Genomic DNA, 20375 nt, shown 5'->3' with positions numbered 1-20375 from the left:
TTCATGAGCTGCTACAGTAACCCCTAATGTCTCATTATCCATCTTCCCGGCATTTAAACTTTGCTAAAACCTCCAACTCACAGCTTTGTCAGTTGTAAAGGGAGACAGAGGCGCAGTGATCAAGGATTGACCTTATGTCCAGAGGTCATCCGATACAGACTCTGACCCATTAAATATCTTGTGTTCTGCGAGAATAATGCACTGGCACATTTCTGCCAAATAAAGAAACCCAACCTGTTAAATCCATACAGAGAAGGATGATTTCAGGGCCAAGAATCTGGAAAGGGTCTTTTCAGGATGAAAATATAAAGCCTCTTTCACACACAAAAGCCCACGCAAAAAAAAAAGAGAGAGCATAGATTAATGTGTTACATAACCAAAAAATTCTTTCACCGTGGCTGACATTTCCAAGCAAACAAGCTTTGAGTAGGAAATTTGACAAGTCGGCACCGAAGGCGGCAGAGATAAGAGGGGAAAGAGGGGGCTGGAGAGGAAGACTGTGTCCCCTCGAGGTGAGAGTTGAGCAGACGTCAGATGTTTGAATACGTGAGTGAGCTGATTGCCGCCCGAGTTCAGAGACACTGCGGCCAGTTCACCACTCCACACGCTGTCTACACATAAGTAGATAGACTACAGTAAGCTGGTGAGCAAGAGTCTGTTCTTACACATTTTATTATTAGTAGTATATATGTAATTGTGATTGATTCTAAAGGGAAAAGACCTCATTTCTACTTCCTGCTAATTTCAGCATATTTCGACTGAAGTGGAAACCACACAAACACACATTAGCAATTATGTATAAAGCCTCTTCTCCAGTCGAGCTTTGGCAGATGTGATTTCAGCCGCTTACTCCTAGTGCCCTCTACTGGTCAATTAATGAACATGCAGGCACTTGTGGTTAAAAAATTGTGCAATATTGATCTTTCCTGTTCATATCCTGAGAATACAGACACTTAATTGGTTTTGGTTTGTATGGGAAATAATTTGATGCCAGAGAAAGAAAGCAGGAGCAATGTCAGAATGTAAATTTGGCTCTGGAGAAGTAGATAAGATCGGTGGATTGTAAGCTTATGGGTAATTTTTTAAGAGCTTGTTCACTTGTCTGCACTCTAACTGCCTAGAGGCATGTAAGACACTTTGTGGTAACATTGATTTCCATCAGAGTTGGGCTCAGTGGCCACTTTCGGTGTAAAATTGAATGAAATCTAATACAACAGCTCGGCCATAAATTCTACCTTTACAAAGAAATGTCCTCTTTTGATTGACACTGTCAGAGAGGTATTGATTTAAATATATGTTTATTATTCAGGCTGTAAACTCAGTTGACAGTTAATTAGGTACACCTATATAAAGCTAGTCTAATTATCTATCTATCTATCTATCTATCTATCTATCTATCTATTCATTCTAATGTAATCTAATACAACAGTATAATAAATCTCACCTTCATGAAGGATATAATGTTCAGGTTTTGTTCAAGCTGTTTTAGTGAGGTAATAGTTAAACTGCATATCTGCGTATTTCCCTGTACCTCATTAAACAGAGAGGCGTATCTGTTATTCAGCCTACCCTCATTGATAAAAATATACATGATCAAAATAATTAAACAGCCTCACCTCAGTCACGCAAAACAGTTCAACAGCACCACAAACTACAGCCTTCAAAATCATTAAATGAAAGTTCAATCAAAACCTCTCTAAAACTATTTCAACAACTGAACATTATAACCTTTATGAAGGAACTTATGTATCAGACTGCATTATTTTTATCTAAGTGAATCTAATAAACTGGCAGTGTAGTTTGCAGTGGTGTTGAAATGGACACATTAAATTGAAATGTGTTTCTAATATTCTTCCCCCCTCAAGCTTGACATTTTTTTTGTGGTGGGCAAAACATTAGAAACATATCAATTAGAGGTGAAATTAACTGATTAGTTGATTAACAGAAGATCCATGGATAAACAATTGTTTTTTAAAGTAAAAAAAGATACTTCACTTATAAAATGTGAATATGTGCTTGTATGACCATGAATATAATATCTTTTTAGACCAAAAGATGAATTGAATTATCAAGAAAAATACCAGTGGATAAATTAATTAAGAAAACAATTTTTAGTTGCAGCTACTCTCAATCTTATTCACACCACTGCAAACCACAGCCTATGTAATTAATACATCAGATTTTACAGGTGTACCTGCTGTAATAAAGTGACCACTAAGCGTATGTCATGAATTGAAATGTAATCACAAAATAAATGAATTTAGCACATCAATGGGCTTTCGATATATTAGCTAACAACAGATTAGACAAAGTGTCACTGTAGTGTAAACGTCATTGATCAAATTTTAATTAATAGCCATTGATCATGAAAGCTACACTACGCACTGAAATCAATATAGATATTTTGCTGTAGTACAACAATCATGCATGCGCACACACACAGTAACCTTTTACCCACCCTTGATATTCAACATAAAATATCGGTTGTCCACTCCAGACGCCAATAACGCGATCATTAAGCGGTTGAAGTGACAACGTACAACCAAATGGTTTGGAAACAACACGCATCATTTCACAGACAAACTATGAGCCCGTTTAATGAAGCACAAAATCAATACAGTTTATAAAACCTGTTTCTTCCATGTGTCAACAAAAATCAATTCAGGACAATAATCATATACACACATGAACACGTATCTCTACGTGCTGCACTTTCATCAGCAACAGACCAAACAATTATTAATTATAGATTTCAGCACATTATAGATCATATAGTTCATCAATACTAATAGAAGCAGGGGCTTTGGAGGCCTGAGCTGCTCCCTCAGGTCAGGCACTATAAAAACAAGCATTATAGCATAGTGTAACATTTTACAAGCTTTAACTGATATTGGCCGCATAAAACATTTACGATGTAAACTTGGTTACTTTCAATCACAAATTCTGTGTTTCCAAAGTAACCAATATATCACTGTGACAGACAGGGCAATGCAGTGACATTGCTGCCAAGGATAAGAATGCAGAAATATAACAAACTACAGGGATTGTCATTCTGTGTCTTCATCTGAAAACTGAAATAGATTTCACCTGCAGCTTGCCTTCAGCAAACCTGAAAGCTGACGAGAGAGGCAAAGGTATGGAGGTGGGAAGGGAAAGGAAAGCTAAAACTGGAGTAGTTAGATTACAATGGATGCAAAGAAAATAAAATTGTCATTCCAGCTCAGCCCTTGCACTTTTCCTGTCTCCTCTCTGCTTTTCTGTCTCCCTTTTTTCTGTCTGTGTCTCGCCAGCATTGGCAAATCTCAAAGTACCTTACATGTCCTCCTATAGAGCAGGAACAGCACAACAAATGAGGAAGAGAGGCCACAGCAGCACCCTGTCAGGCCTTTATCTGTTCAGGAGGGAGAACTCTGGGTGCCAGGGGAAATAAGATCACTACAGATGAAAAATGTTTGAAAGACTGTATGCAGCAAACCTAATAGGATAAGGTGCAGTAGTCAGGCTAAAGTCGAGATAAAAGGAGCTTATTTCATGGGAATTGTTCGCGGCACACATGAAATCTTTGAGAAAGGTTGAGAAACATGGAGAATGCTAGTCAAAAATCCATTTCTGCGGTTTTCTGATGTCAGACTTACATTTGCTGCTACGCACTGAGCTCTACAAGGTCATACTCAAAAGTTCTTCATTTTGGTGTTAAGTATCTAAAAACTTTACTTGACATTAGGTGTAATACTGCAGTTGTAGTTATTAACTTTAAATTGTTGATTGTGTTCATTAACTAAAAATGTATTATGGATGAAGGCACATTTACCCTCTGTGTTAGAAAGCAGTAGATGTTTTAGTACAAATTGTGATAAAAATGATCATATATCACTTATGTATTTATAATTGTGTTAAATAGTATAAAAGGAATCAGGAAAAGTATTGTTTTAGTAGCACTGAAACTCTTTTGTAGGAAGGAATAGTGAAATCTTTACACAGTACCGAGGCCCACTTATTATATCTCTCCAAGATGCTGTTGCTGTATATGATGTATAGCTTCATTTGTCCTGTGATTGATTATTAATTAATTAGATCTAAGCAGGCTATTCTCCTTCTCTGTAAAATCCTTTGAGACAGGCGGTATAAATTACATTTAAGTTTATTCCCTTTGCAGTTGTCAATGAGAGTTGGCAACAATTTCACACACCGATAGCCAGTGTGAAATACAAATTGTAACCTTTATTCATCAGACACTGTGCATGGGTCCCTTTGGATTTTTCATACAATGTCTCAAGTTGACTAGAACTTCCTCGCTGTTTTCTGCCATTGACACGTCTAATAAAAAGGAGCTGAACAGTTTTATTTGGCCAGTTGCTTTTCTGAAATAATATTTTCCAGACGGGTTTGCATCAAAGTATCTAACAGCCACACACTGGGAGACAGCATATGCCAGGAATGAGTCCTTTTTGTGTTCATACTTGTGAAACTAATTCCTTTGGTTCTTAACTGGAAGCCTGGCATGTGGTTTAGTGTGTGGACAATTAAGCACAGTTTAAAATAATGCACTTCTTAAACATCTGGCAAATGGAAGGGACTGGCTATTAGGGCTGTAAAGATAAAACTAATGAATGAAGTATGTGTGAGTCCATAAATAGCATCATTAACATCATGATAATAGAGATTATTTTAGGCTATGGTAAATTTGGTTCTGAGAAGCAGTTAAAAAATATGCCCGTGAATATGCAGGTTTTACCGATTTTCAACATATTAATAAAATAATTAATATATTCATGCAGAAAATGTTATTCTGCATTTGAGAGGACAAATAAAGAAACCAAACGACAGCCCAGACCATGACTCTAAAGATAGAGCGACCAAAGAAATGAGGACAGGAAACACCCACAAGTTAAACATATATTTGAATTATTATATTTTTAAATCAGAAACATCAGAAAATGTTATGACATAGATTTTACTTGAGGCAATGCAGCATCCAAAAGCATAGAGTAAATGCTTGGTAGTAGTGCTATACAACACTGCCCCCTAATGATAACAATAAAACACCACAGTATTGGCCTATTGCTAATCTCGATGACAGTAAACCGTACTATTCTAATGTTGTTCACAGCACTCCCATTTAATTGAATTACACTGTGAAATAAATGGAAATCAGTCAAATCACTGGGGTGAGAAACATTTCCAGACTTCACATCATAAAAGATAAAAAAGGAGCACAGCATTTTGAAAATGAATATTAAGTGTAAGTCTCTTAGTGTGAAAATCTATTACCTGATAAAAATGTGATGTTTTCAGTTATGTCTCATGAAGGAATCTCCAGTGCTTTTGCAAGGATAATTTTCAGCATATAATATCTTATTAAGTGATGTTATTACTGCTCAACATGTGTGTATTCAGAAGTTCTCTGGGTTGCCAGTGTGGAGGCTGGTGGGAGATATGTAAGCGGGCCATCAAAAGCAACCAAATACCTTCACTGAGAGCTAGGCACAGTAAGCATCGGCATGCAATATGCATGAATACAGGCTAAAACAAAGGATTTTTAGTGCAGGTTTTTCCTCCTGAATGACGTCTAACAGTGATTTTGAGTTTCTATAATAAATTTGACTTGACCACCTGGCTGCACATTCACTGCCACCCGGTAAAGGATGGACTATATTCTGACCTGTTGTGGACACATGCTCACAATCTGCATCAGTGATTAAATTAAGTTAATGAATCTATTAGTCTCATGTTTAAGTCTTACATGAAGCAAAAATGCTAAATATTTCCTGGAGTCAGTTTCTGGTGTGAGCCCTTTATATCACTGTAAATTGAATATCTTTCAGTTGTTGACAAAAAAAAGCAATCTGAAGTCATCACCCTGGCCCACAGAAATTGTGATGGCATTTTTCACAATCTTCTGGCCTTTTGTGAATAATGAATAATAATCTTTATTCGCAGCCCTGTTCTGCATGCAGTCATCTATGCACACACAAAAACACAACATAACAGAATTTAACACTTGTGAATAAAACCGCAGGTCGTGGGCACATAAACAGGTTGCACATATGCTTACACATTAGGCGTGTTTTGTACACAACGCACAAGGTGCACGTAATGCCACCCGACTTCTTCTCCCACCTGCAAGATTTACATGCTGGCGATAAAAAAAGACAGAGATGGCGCAGGAACACACATCATTCGTTCGGTGGAGCCGAACCCCGGGGGTTCTGTAGCTGTGAAGCAGAGAGCGGCAAGCAGAACTCTCATCTCTGCAGAGCTCATTAAACTCCACTAATCGTATCTGTTACCGCTGTAATGGGCGGAATAAAGGGAGAGAGGCAGGAATGAGATGTGGTTTCCTGGAGGTGGTTAGCTGTGCACTTAAAAAAAATGGTTTGTGAATGTTTGTGTGTGTGTGTGTGTGTGTGTGTGTGTGTGTGTGTGTGTGTGTGTGTGTGCGTGGGTGTATTTGTGTGTTTGTGCGTGCGTGTGTGCCCATGATAGAAAAACCCGGCGCTGGCTCACCATATCGGCCTATTTCTCCCTCCAGCAGAGAATGCATCCCCCTCGATTTTTTCCCTTCTGTTTCTGCTGAGCTTTTTACATGACTGAAGCTCTCTTCTTGTCTCTGCCCTCATTCTTGTGTTTTTCTGCTGCACTTGTAATAACATACTCAATTGTTGGATGGATTACAGAGCAGCTCATACTTGCATTTCAGCATGAGAGACAGAATAACAAAAAACAGTATCTGATGTCTGGGCACAAAAGGGACAGCAGCTGTAACATAATTGGACTAATGTTGTTTGTGCATTAACTTCATCTTCTAATAATGTAGCCTCATAAACACTGGTGGCTCATAAACAGACGCAGGGCTCTTAAGTTAAAAGGAAAAGCCTAGTCTCTGGTTGATCACGGCAAACACAAAGCTTTGCACAAACAGGAAGGCTTCAATACAAAGATCCCACTGCCAAAGTCTAGATAAGATTAAACTGTAATGTCAACTCAAAACTGTCTGGCTTTTATGCCTTGAGAACGTCATATATGGAGTCTTTTCATAGGAACTGGGTGGTCTGAAATTGTGCTGTTTGCGGCGCATCTCTGAACTATAAGAACTTCCTTTGTAAATACTGTCAAAGTCTGGATCTAGGCCAAGTGTCTAGAGGCTGATGAATCTCTGCCTGTGTTTGTTGTAAAAACAGATTTTCATTTGTTTATTGAATCCGCTCGACTATGATGATTAAAATGTGGATCCCAGGGTAAACACCTCAGACTGCAAAGTTCAAAGTTGAACGTCAGAGCACACCACGGACATCTCACGTCCACAAGGCAGGACTTTTGAACGCGGCACTCTTATTTTCCTCGACACACGCTGTGTGAATTTTAAAGACAAAAATGCTCTCGCTGTGAAATGATTTCCAATGCTCTCTAACAGGATTATGCACTTTCTCTGAACTCACAGAAGAACAGTTAACGGCTAACGCTGAGTGCATTAGCAAAGACATTATGGCAAATGAACGGAAAGGAAATGCGTGTCTTGCTAGAGAAACTAATATTTTTAATGCTGTTTTTAGATCGCATTGACGACAACAACCTACAACCCCATCTCTCTTTAACATTCACGGAAGTGCTGTTAATGGCGAAGGTGTTGGTCAGTGAAAATCATGCCGTGAATACGAAGCAGTCCGTAATGTAAGTAGACATATCTGCTGTACTGCAGCTTCTCAAACTACACTTGAGAAGTCTGTATACTGGCACCAGGCGAGAAGGGGGGGGGCATGAATCACACTTGACAAGACCATTTCTTTTCACTGTCATCCCTGCTGATTTGGCTGTGGGGGATAGAAGCTGCTGCCAAAACATAAACAAGAGGGATTACATGTATAATGACAGTCCTCTGTCAGGGTTTAGTGTTTAAGTTAAAACCGAATGTTGTATTTCATCAGGGGAACTTCCATTTAATGAAACAGCTTCTGTGGACCTGTTAAATGAGATTTAAATGGTTTCAGAGTACTACCAAATCAAGGAAATGCTCATTAAATTGCTGTGTTATATTGCTAGCTCTTGCATAGTTACCTACAGAAACAAGAAGAATTTATAAGTGCAAGGATGATGTAGAGACGAGGAATTGAGAGCGTTTTTAAAAAAAAAAATGTAAATGGTTAGTTTCCTTTAGTGGGATCTAGTCGTGTAGAGAGTTTTGGTTTTATTCGCCCTGCTTTCCAGATATCTGTCTCTTATTTCTGCCCTCAACCCAATACAATGGAAGTTAAGGAAAATTTGTTAGTGGTGCTCACAGCAATAAAAGGTATATATATGGTGAGCGTTGAGATAAGAACATTTTGTAGTTGAAAAATAAACATTAAAAATTATATAATGATCAAACATCACTTGTTCAGTCGATCAACAGATCTCCAATCTGCAACAATCTTAATAATCAATTCACTGTTTAACTATTTTTGCAAGTAAATATACCAAACGTTGGTTCTGGTTCAACTTCTTCAATGTGAGGATTTGCTGTTTCTTTAAGTTTTCAATGATAATAAAGTGAATTAAATAAATAAACCGAACTATGTATGGGTTTTGGTCTGCTGGTTGAAAAAACAAGCAATTTGAAGACACAGGCTGGGAAATTGTAACGTGGCATGTTTTGCTTTTTTCTCGTATTTTATAGATCAAAGAATAATAAATCTATAAATCCATAAAAACTCATTGACAAACTGTTCACAGCAAAGTGAGTGCATTGTTTCTGGACAGACATGTTGGTGGTTATATGGTTATATTTTCAAGTAATGTTTCAATGCTGTGATCATTAGTAATGAAATTGTCTTCATTTTACTGGGGTAGCAGCAGAAATTGAGACTAACATTCTTGAATACAGACTTATTTCCCAAAACCTGAGCAAATTACACCAAAACTACCTGCACGATAATCGGTGAAGAAAATGACTTTATAATTTGTGTGAAATGCCCCTTTAAAAGGAAAGGTCGATGCATTTGGGGAAATGTTTTCTACGGATTAAACAAACTGGTTACAACAGTGGTGCTTATAGGAACATTTTGTTACCTTTGCACAGTGCCAGGCTTGCCATTTCCCCATGTTTTCACTCTTCATCCTAAGCCAGTTACGCCAACTGCTGGCTGTAGCTCTAAGCATACACACGAGAGAGACACGAGAGGGGTATCAATCTCACCCAACTGTCTGCAAGAAAGCTAATTTTCCAAAAATGTTTACCTACTCCTTTAAGCTCATTTTAAATTCATCATAATATTTCATGTTAAAATAATTCATTTTGCCACTGGAGTAAATACATTTCTAACGGGTTGTTACGTTTGGTTCCCCTTGAATGTCGTCACAGAACTTGCAGTTGAGTCAACACTGACTACTTGACTATTTTAGACCTGACTGATCTTTGGGGGTCAGCTCAGTCTAGCAGCTCCGTGTGGTTTTCTAGCCTGCTGTGCTGTTCCATCCTAACACCTCAGCCAGAGTGAGATTACTCCCTTAGGCAGCGGGGGCCTCTGATAATTACAGTGGAGGGTGAGATTTTAAGCCTCTCCACATATCCGGAGAATGAAACTCTAACCTTGGTTAGATGATACAGTATATCATTTTTATTATGTCTTTGCCTGATAACCTGAAACTGATAAAAAACTATTCAATTAGCCCTGATTGAGTATTCAGCTTTTTAATTAATGTTTAACATTTAATGAGAGCATAATTTATCCATCAATAATACTGTTCTCATTAATCCACAGCCTCAAGACATAGCCGCTCTACTACACTCAGCAAGGCATTATGGTTACTGTTTACTGGACGCCCATTTGCAGTAAAGGCAATCTTATGTTAATTAGGTTACTAGTGCTGACATCTCCAGTATGGACTTCTAGCTTCCTTCTCTCCCACTGTTTTTTTAATCAAGCTAATGTAAGTGTAGGGAGTTTCTCGGGGGTAGTATGTGACATTGACGACCAAAACAGAGAACTTTCTGCACAACCAAAATATTGTGCGTTAAGTGTATTTAATGCGCAGCAGCTGGCCCCCATCAGGGTTTCATCGTTCATTTCCCAGCACACTGATATAAGGCAGGGGCTGCAGGTTGTTTCTTAATCTACTGCAGTCAATTACATTATTTTAATGTAATGTTTGAGTGGAGGTACTTCAATTTGTGTAGTTTTTATTCCAGCTTCTGTGTTACAGTGTTGGTATCATAAAGTACAGTGGGACAGCTAATATTATTTCTTAGGAGTGATTTCCTGTGAAGGTGTCTAATTTGAGTGGGTACACCAAGACAAGCAAATGACTGTATTACAGGCTCAGAATCTCATGCTCTGCAATCCAATTAGCTTTTGTAAATCTTTACGTTACAAGCTGAAAATTTCCAAATACACATCAGAAGAAAACCACTGTAAAAGAAAAAGAAGAAGTATTAGACAGCTAATTGTTTTGTTTGTGGTTATTACCTACATTTATCTGACAACTATTTAGTGTAGTTGGATGAGTTCTTGAACAATTATTACAGCACGTGAACTACAAAAGTTCCCACTTAGTGTTCTCAAAGTCACAGCAGGGGCTATTGCTTTACTTCAAATGTGCAACACTTGTCCTATAATCCTGTATGTGTTTAGGATTAAAGCCTAAGCTTTTATCACTCATCAATGATCTCTCGTCTCACAGAGGAAAGCTTTGGCGGAGATAGATTGTCTAGATGGGAGAGCACAGGCGCCTGAAGTGAGGATTTAGAAGCAGGAAAGTGAAGGATTAGAGACTAGGATTGACGTGACTGACAGAAATATCACATGCCGCTGCTGACGCATCATCCACCTGCCGCTGCAGATAAATGCAGCCAACAGAAAAAAACAACACGGGAAAGGAAACACGTGTCATCTGAATACCAGAGAATACAAAACACGCAGTGAAACAATCACAACTGCCAACATAATCAACTTTCGGTGATTAGTGAGGATTACAGCTGCCTTGCAGATGAGCCAGAAGACAAATTATTTGTCCTAAAACATCTCCCCATGATCCCTCAAATAGAGTTAAACCGACACTTTGTCAAGTTTTAATCTGAATCCCATAATTCTATTGTAAGCGGGAGGGGAAAATCTGGCGTAACACTCCTCACCGCACACTGTGCCTTCAGACTCCTCTCTTGTACATTCTGGGAAAACTGTTCCAGTCTGTCAAACACATAACCACCTGAGAGCAGAAATTAAATTTTTACTTTAGAAGCAGAAATATGGATTCTATTTCCCTAATTATACCACATCTGCCACCAAAGGAGGGCGATGTGAGAGAACAAGACGCTGGACACTTTGACAAATCATTTGAAGGGGTACATATTTTGCCATGTCATATGAGAAAACATCACAGGTGTAATATGTAATAGGTGTAATATCGGCATTTCATGTTACACCTGTGCTTTTCCTGCTGTGTTCCAGCTGTCTACCATTAGAAAGACCCATAGCTACTTTCTAGTAGTCAGTTGAAACACTGAATATCACCACTTAATCATCATCATCACAATGTTGAGGATGAGGATAAGACTGTAAACTCTCAGCCATAGAAAGAAAGCAAAACACGATAGACAACTGTTTGTTACTATCCAAATTACAAGCTTGAGGGCACCATTTACAAGTGATTAATACGTTAAGATTAATATATCCATGCACTCATTCAGCACTTGTCAAATTCTAAAAAGTAAAACCAAAAAGTTTCAACCCAGCTATGTTGCATGGGTGACAGTGGACAGCTGAGGAGGACGAGCAGTAGCTGGTTGAGGATGCTGCAGCCTTGCTATTGGCCAACATCCAGCCCTGCCAGCTTGTGGCAGGGCCTGTAGTGCTACTGTGCATCGCTGCTAGCTGATATGATAATCACGGAACCACAGAGAGCCGACTGGTAGCTTGTACGCCAAGTGGGCCGCTTACGCCAACTAAATCACTATAGAGGCTGCAGTGAGTGTCAGTGTGGACTGTTAATGTTGGATTCTGTTTGCAGGCACCTGTGCAGTTATATTGCCGTATGGTTATAGTACGCTGCAATGTGAGCATGAAATTTTACTTTTGCTCAAAAGCCAACATTTTAAATGATCCTCAAAAACTGGAGAAAAAGGATGACTTGCCTGCTTAAATCACATTTACTAAAATGACAAAGTAATCTACAATCTCTCAGAGAACACACTGGTTTTCACTTAACAGATATCAGTGTATCTGATATCAGTCTAATTTAAAGTAGCCCTCTGGGTCCAGAATAACATTACTTAATACAATAATTGATTCCTTAAGATGATGTCGACCAGTTTCTTACTTCAAAATACAAAAATAATAAAGTCAGAGTGCCCATTCACCTTAAACATCCATAGTCTACCTTTGGAACATAAACAACTTCAAGTGCTTCATCATACAATAGAAAAAATGGGAATCATTTATTTTTCCAGCAATGTAAACTTGCTTTCACACACATCAGTGGCTCACAAACACACATACACAGAACACACAAACTCCATCTTCTCCACTAACCCCTTCATCTCTGCAGTGCCCATCTCTCAGAGCTGTTTAAAGCATAAGAGATTAAGTGTTCATCCACCACAGACTAAGAACACAGGGAACTCCACACAACAGAGATCCCTCACCCATGAAGCCTGTATTAAAGTCATGCCAATAAAAACATAAATATTTGATGTCTAGTACAAAAACACAGGGCTGCTTTAAAAGCACCTGCATGCATCAATACAGGATATCATGAGCAAAATGAAATCAGCTGCAAAGGGAACATCAAAGGCTCTGTACACACCTGTGAATCAGTCACCACACATCTGTCGGGGACAAGAAAATGTTCTGCGTTATTATCCGTCTGAATGTATCAGTCACCACCTCCACTGGGACTGACTGACAGTAACTCATTCACTGAGCTCCACAAACTGCACTGCTGCTTAAAGCAACAATAATCGTTAGCATTGGTAGTAGAGCAAGCTGTCTTACCTTGTTTCCTTAAGCACTGAGGCATACAGTCACTGCACTCCAGGTCACCGAGCAGGCCACACTCCTCTTGGTATTATTTACTTCTTTCTTTAGGTCAAACATCCCAACCTTGGAGAGTAAAGCAGCACTGGCTACCTGTTAGCTGCTGCCCCATGCACAGGTGATTCCTGTTGCTAGCAGGGCTAATGCTAACGTCAGCTAGCGTCAAAGTCATCTCCTCTCCTCGCGGTTTTCTTTTCTTCTAAAACCTCTGCTTTCACTCTCTGCTGTGTTATTGTTTTGGTTGCCTATTTCTTGAAGTTTTTTTTTTTATTTTTTATTTACAATGTGTCAATGAAGTAGCTTGTTTACACTAGTTTCTGTTGGGTTAGCCACTGCCACCATGTGGTGAAGGGTGTACAATCAGGATGTTTGAGGCTTTAATGGACATAACGTTAGTAGCCTTCGTATGTCCATGTTTTGAGATATCCATTTTGAGTTTTCATGTTTTGTTGGGATTATTTCTTTGGTAGAAAGTAGTTCCAATAACAGCTGTTCACAGTAATGTTTTTTTTTGTAATTTGGTTGAACTTGAAGTCATGCAATATCTGTTTCTGAAAGATTTTACCTTTCTCTGCTTGCTGCTCTGATGTGCACATACATTATTTAACAGCAAATCAATAGGCATGAATGCACCATATTCACTGCATCTGGACATATTGCAATTCCCGCTCTTGATGAATGTGTAACATTTTTCCTTCCTCATTGTTTTTTGTTATTATTATTGCTGTGTTTTTTTAGGGCAATCATTAATGGTGCTGGTATTAATTGATTCATGTATTATTTATGAACACACCAAATAAAGGTCATTTTTGCAGTTCAATTTCGGCTTGCTTCAATATTGACTATTCACTGTGAATGTTATTCCAGTCACTTGTGGTGTTAGTCATGCCCATCTACATCTGCGTGTCAACAAGATAAAGGAGTGCAGTGAGTTGATTGCTGCCTGACAAATGTAAAAAAAAAAAAAAATGAACAATGGACACTTTTTGTTTCATGGGATTATCCAAAACAGCGTCAGAAAACAAGTGTGTGTGTTATATTCTTTTCTTTATTGAGGCACATGGCTCCAAAGCACAGATACCATCCTTGAAGGTATGTTATGGTTTTACTATAGCACAGAATTCCTCTTCTTTTATCAAACATGTTTTATGGCTTTCAATGCACTGTAGATACAATCAGTTGGCTGAAGTGTTTCTTTTTAATGGTCCTATATATATGGTAAATATTCCTGAGATGAATGACACGGAAAGCACAACAATTTTAAACACATGGAATCTGTTTTCAGAATGACCATCGTGTGTGACAGGAAGCGCTAGCATACAAAGGTTATATTAGAGTGGCAGTTAAGTAGAGGGAAGAAGAAGGGACAAGTAGGAGGAGATGCTGAGACAGAGCCTGCTGACCCTCACTCTGCTTTCAATCACACTCCTCTGGCACTCTCATTCATCTGAAGGTTAATGGAAGTTGGAGATGTCCAATTCTAAGGATAGGAATAGGTAGGAGCAGGTGGCATTGTACATTTTTCAGAGTGTGCCAGGTGTCCCATGGTCCGCCGCTTAAACTCAAATGACTGCCTTGACAGCAGTTTTCCTCTGGAAGGAATTCAGAATAATAAACTTGGGTGATGTGTGCTCTAAAAACCGTTCTCATAACAACTTGATACAAAGCATTTTGCTGCCTCGGAGGAAACAGGAGTTTCAAGCACCCATCATCTATGTACATTAAACTTCAAAAATAGTTCATAGTCTTCTGCATGGGTGGCTGGGTGAACAAGCTCTTTATTTCACATGTGATCCCGATTCCCCTTCTGGCATTTAGCTCCACAGATGGCAATATCACGGTTTCTAACTCATGTGAGGGAGAGGTAGGCCCACTGGTGCAGACGGATGACATGCATTCATCTGTGACTGACCTGTCAATAACAGGTCTAGACATAAAGTACACCGGGCATGTTACATAATTATTATTTCTCTATTTTCCTGTGGGATAGACCTGGTTTTATTTTTTAGTTATGCTTGGGGTCATAAAATTCCTGTTAATCCAGGTGTCAAATGTTTACTAAAGCTACATTAAAGTCACTATTTTAGTTATGCTGCAATAAACTAAAATACTGCAGAGAAGCCACTGCCACAAAACACATATTACTAACTTTCTGTATGTTTGTGAGACACAACTGTGTAGACTGTGCACTTGGTATGAGAGATTGAGTATTAACCCAGCCATATAATATGAATATAATGTAGAAATGAGTAAGTATGCAACATTTTCTAGTGTGGTAAAACATTTCTCCCTCACTGACTCGTGCAATAATTTTAAATCTGGCTGAGTGATAATGTATCACCCGTGGCCTCATTTCTTCAATTAAGTAACATGAATTTATTTTAATGCACATCAAAATGACAGCAGGTGGAGTGTGAATGATAGTACCAAGGCACAGATCTTCTAGTCACAGCTAGTGTGGGGTTTTCATTTTCACCAATCAACCGTTTCCTTTATGAGCAAACAAAATTACTTAAACTAAAATTAACGAGAATCTCCAACTCTGTGACTCACCCCGTGAAAAAAAAAAGATAGAGAAATGATATGTTACCTTGCTGAGTGCACACACTTGACTAAACCAGGAAAACTTCTTGCAATGTGACTCCTACATGATTAGCAACACCAGGAGCATGAAGCTAATCTCTTACTGCAGGAAAGCCCACCGGGTAAGGAGGTGTGAGGAATCTGTGAGTGTGCTGGAGCCATAACACAAGTGGAAGAAGGAGAGGAATTAATCACTTCAAAGAAGACCAAAATATGTTCTACACCTGCAGTGGTCACGTATTAAAACTTCCAATCACGTCCACCTCTCTTGAGCATGGATTTACCAACGGTTTATTGAGGTATTAGGGGGATATTCAAGGGTAAAGTGTTAGGTAAGAAAGGAAACTTTGACTGCTAAACTGAAAGTATATGGGCTCCTCCTGTGTTTACGTTGTCTCTGAAAGTCATAATCTGATTGGGGTTTTCAGTAATCATCATCCTCTATCAGCTCATTCAATTAAATTCATTATATTGTTAGGGGGGTCTCCACAGATAAATGGAATTAGTCTTAAGGGAAATTATTAATACAGTACCAGTCAAAGGTTTGGACACAACTTCCTATTCACTTGAATGAAAAATAAATAAAATGTTATTATAATATATTCTTTTTAAAACCTAATTTATCAGATGCTCTGTTCTGTTCAAAGGTTTAAATAATATGTATTGTGTTTTTCAACACATTATAGTGGAAAACTATAGAATTAAAGTGTATCACTGCAGCTTTAAACATAACAAAACACATAAAGAGGATAAAGGAGGAAAGCAAAATAATCAAAACTAGTGTTAAACATTAATCAATTCACATGCAACAACAGATTTACATCTAAACTTTGGGCAAAGAGGAAGCCGACATGGGAAAACATGTTAAAATTGCCAGAAATCTCAATTTCTGTGATTCTGTGATTCCATTGATCCACAATCCACAGCCTACAGGTACACTTTTAATAATTTTCTACTATTGAGCAGTAAACTCTTGCCTGTTTGCTTTTTAAACATTCCTGTGCTGTGAATTGTCTTTGATCCTCAAGATCTTTTTATTTCCATTACAGGAACGAAACATGTAGTGTTTATTTGATAGAACATTTAAGGGTGATTGGTGGAAATAATGCTCTACCATGAATGGAGTAGCCTTAAAACGTCATAAGCATAAGAAATTAATTTTCCCCAAATACGATGACAGTTTCGAAACAACAGGAACTAAGTTGTCACGCTCCCTCGACAAACAGGAGCAGTGACTGCTCAGGGATTTTTGACAACACATCATAACACTGAACACAGAACAAATCACACCTCCAGTGGGGAGTAAGAGAATTGTAGCAGGATTATGCACCTGGCACTGCCACGTGAATGTGATTCATGAGGAAAAAAAATTCTGTCAAGTGTTTATTCTGCCAGGGTACCACCAGAAGGTTGTTAATATTCAAGTCTTTGGGCATGTGCAACACTCATGTAATGGATTTTCTCTCTGCAATTCAGGCAGGCCTTTGCATATAGCTGAGGGACTTCTGATCCAATGATGGGTGACAGCCAAAGATAACAAAAAATCCCACTATAATTACTGTTCTGATATTGCCAGCCAGCGCTACTGTGGATTAGTCTTCCAGCAGCTGTGTAACAGTATGTAAGGTTGTTGCTAAAAATAGAAAGAAAACACCCATCTCTTATTCACACAATTTGCAGCTTGCTCACTTTCTTGCCCCTATCCCCTCCCCTGCCTCTTCTCTCCTTCCATCTCCCCTTCCCTTCCCTTCCCTTCCCTTCCCTTCCCTTCCCGCACTCGTACATCCGAAATCACAGACATGCAGCACGAGCTTCAAAGAGCATAGATAACTTGGGGAGCACAAGACTGACTATAATTCACCACAACACATGCAATGATAATGTCATTTTGCACCAGAGTGGCATTTAGGTTAAATTCAGTGCTCCCAGTGCTCTCACCTATGCTGTGAACGATAAGTCAAGGCATTGGAGGCAAGTCACTGTGAATAAGCTCCACAGTTTGACTTAAAGTTGTCTTTAAGTTTGGTTTGAATGGGGGAAAGCGGCAGAAAGGGAACAAAATAATACCCACAGGGCATATGTAAAAAAAAAAGTGCAACAAAGACTGAATATTCAGTCTGAGTAAAGAAAGCTTGACGTGCCTGTAAACATTTAAACAGTCATGTCTTTTCCATTGATTTTCCATGGTGTCGGCCGCCTGCTGTGTTCCCCACTCTGCCTGGATGTGAAGTGAGTAATCATTTCACTCGTTCAAATCAGGAAACCTATCAAATCTGAGCCATTCTGATTAAAGACTCCAACAAACAAACAAACTGCAACCCCTAACCTACAAGCAGCACAGATCACAGAGGAGCAATTCTACAAAAGAAGCCATTCAAAAAAAAGTTTCTGTTGTACATTGAGAGAAGTCTAACATTTGCTTTCCTGTTGCACAACAGCAGCCTAAAAGCAAGCCATTATTTATTGATGAATAACAAAATCGAATCAGACAAGGTATACCGCAAACTAAATATTAAAAAAAAGCTCAAGATCGTGCCTCATACAGCAATTGAACTGAAGAAAAAAAAAAATCTATTTCTGTACCACAGTGGATGAACTTGCCCTGCAGACACAAGCATGTATATACAATCACCTAAATCTGCAGCAAACCCGTGAAAAATCACAACTCACTACGCTTTGCATCAGTGCAGCCATGGCCAAGGGGTGCCATTTTCTGTTTTAGGAATTCTGTGACACCTTGTAACAGAACACTCGGGGCAGATTTTGTCATGCAGTGTGGTTTGATCCTGAAAAAAAAAAAAAAGCCACAGGGCTCAAACACACACACTCATTGCAAGTCATATATACAAATAATGCACAATTTCGCCCACATATGCAGAGTTTGAATGGGGGCTGTGGGTGTCTGGCACCCATACTGCAGAGAATCCCTTCAAATATTGATAAAAAAATAATTCCCATAAGCATAATTATGAGCAAACATCATCTATTTTTCATTACAAATTCACTCAGCAGCCTCAGACATATTTGCAAAGATGAAATCTACAAAAATGAATTTGTAGAGTTGGTGCAGCATTTAATGCAAGAGCACTTGTTTGACTTAATGTGGACTGGAGAAAAAAAATAGCAGTTCTGTGTAATCAGTCTCAGCAAAAATCAAAGCCTTATATTGCTTTACTCTTGTATTTTTGAATTTGAACTGTAATTTTGGACTGTTTATAATTAACTGGGGGTTTTTTTTGTTTTAAGACCTGTGGCATGTTCGATCAGACATAGATCAAAGGTTTGTACTCACACATGAAAGGTGAGCTCCACTCTTGCACACACACAAGACACATCGCACAGACATTCACACCTGACATCTCTCTTGTGCAAGAAAGAAGCATCACAGTCTATCAACATTAACACATCATTGTGTCAAACAGCATTACACCACAAACGATTCAATATCGAAAATATAAAACCCATATATTTGAGAAAGCCATGCTGCATGAAGTAGCGTGAAATATGAATTGTGTCTTTTTCACAGTGATTTCACCACAAAGAAGACAGACCAAAAATATGAATAGCCCTTATAAAGGATAAAAGGGTAACATGATTAAAAAAAATTGAAAGAACTGAATGATAAATTGCACCAGAAGCTTCTTAAATTTTTTTTTAAAAATAAAAGGTTATTTCCAACCAGCTTTTGGTGAAACTGGGACACACTCTTCAACTGTTGCCTCCCTAAACGCCTTAATTTTGCACACCAATATCACAGGATTTAAATTTCTGTCATTATCAGAACAGTCCACTTTTAAATCTGTTTAGCATTAAATATGAAAGAACAGTGGGTGCACCCCATTATTGAAACACTGCATGCAATCAAGTTAAACTTAATCAGCATCAAGCAAGGTAAATAAAACTTTGATGTTTTGATATGTTGCAGACTTTAGGTGGCTCTTAACACTCACTGGCTTGCATGAGCTGACCCTGACGCCCAAACACCTGGGAGAAAGGGCTGCGACGGCAGGTGAGCATCTCCTCCATGGCTGAATTCCTGCGGGAGGGGAAAGGTCCTTCGTCTTGAGGAAGAGTGAGTGCACTGAGGGTCAGCCTCTGAGTCTGGAGAGGGTCGGCTCTTGCACTGGAGAGATCCTCTCTTCTCCCTCCCTCAACTGACTGCTAATTTGCAGATAAAGCCACCTCACGACCTCTCCTACGCTTTTCCCAGGGCTGTCATTTGCTTTTTACAGCTGCCTCCCGACTGACTGCAGATCAGTCCTGTGTCTCGTTGCCTCAGACGCCGTCAGAGATGCTGCTGCTCCTCAGCTGATGGGAGATCTGCGTTGGGTTGCTCTCAGCCTGCTCATTAGTGCTCCAGTGTAGCACTGCTTCAGACAGAGAGCACAGCAAACACAGCATGAACAAAGCAAGAGAGAAAGAGAGAGAGAGAGAGAGAGAGAGAGAGAGAGAGAGAGAGAGAGAGAGAGAGAGGGAGGGAGAGAGAGGGATAGTAAGCAAAGAGAAGGAGAAGCCTGCTGCAGAGAGAAGACAGACTCTCTCTCCCCCGATAGAAGTGAGAATAGAGATGACAGTGTGTGCATGTGTGTTAAGTGTGTGTATAGCCAGTTCTGACATTATACTGGAGCTGCTGCTGTTTGTAGTCTCTGGCTGGTTTCTTCTTTTTCTTTTATCTCCCACTTTTTTTAATACAACCTCAATCCTCTATAGAGAACTGTCAGGCATATATAGGAAATGGACAAAATATCCAACAGATAAGCATGATAACATCTGTCATAAGCAGAA

The 20375-nt window shown here is 39.0% G+C and overlaps 1 protein-coding gene across 2 annotated transcripts in view; it reads right to left on the bottom strand.

The window, feature by feature from the left end:
• The window catches only part of LOC127377764 (kazrin-like), a 163111-nt gene extending 143183 nt beyond the window's left edge, over positions 1–19928 (bottom strand). The window contains exon 1 of one of the 2 annotated variants that reach the window (XM_051425942.1): positions 19541–19928. In XM_051425942.1, the coding sequence (XP_051281902.1) occupies positions 19541–19616 (76 nt within the window). In that variant the 5' untranslated portion in view covers positions 19617–19928. The remainder of the gene's footprint in view (positions 1–19540) is intronic. The other variant, XM_051425943.1, reaches the window with a different exon arrangement.
• Positions 19929–20375: the final 447 nt, after the last annotated feature.

This window comes from Dicentrarchus labrax, unplaced genomic scaffold (genome assembly GCF_905237075.1).
Source record: "Dicentrarchus labrax unplaced genomic scaffold, dlabrax2021, whole genome shotgun sequence".
In the NCBI taxonomy this organism is placed as follows: Eukaryota; Metazoa; Chordata; class Actinopteri; family Moronidae; genus Dicentrarchus; species Dicentrarchus labrax.
Note: the sequence above shows the minus strand (reverse complement) of the source record. Positions and strands in the feature narration are given on the sequence as shown.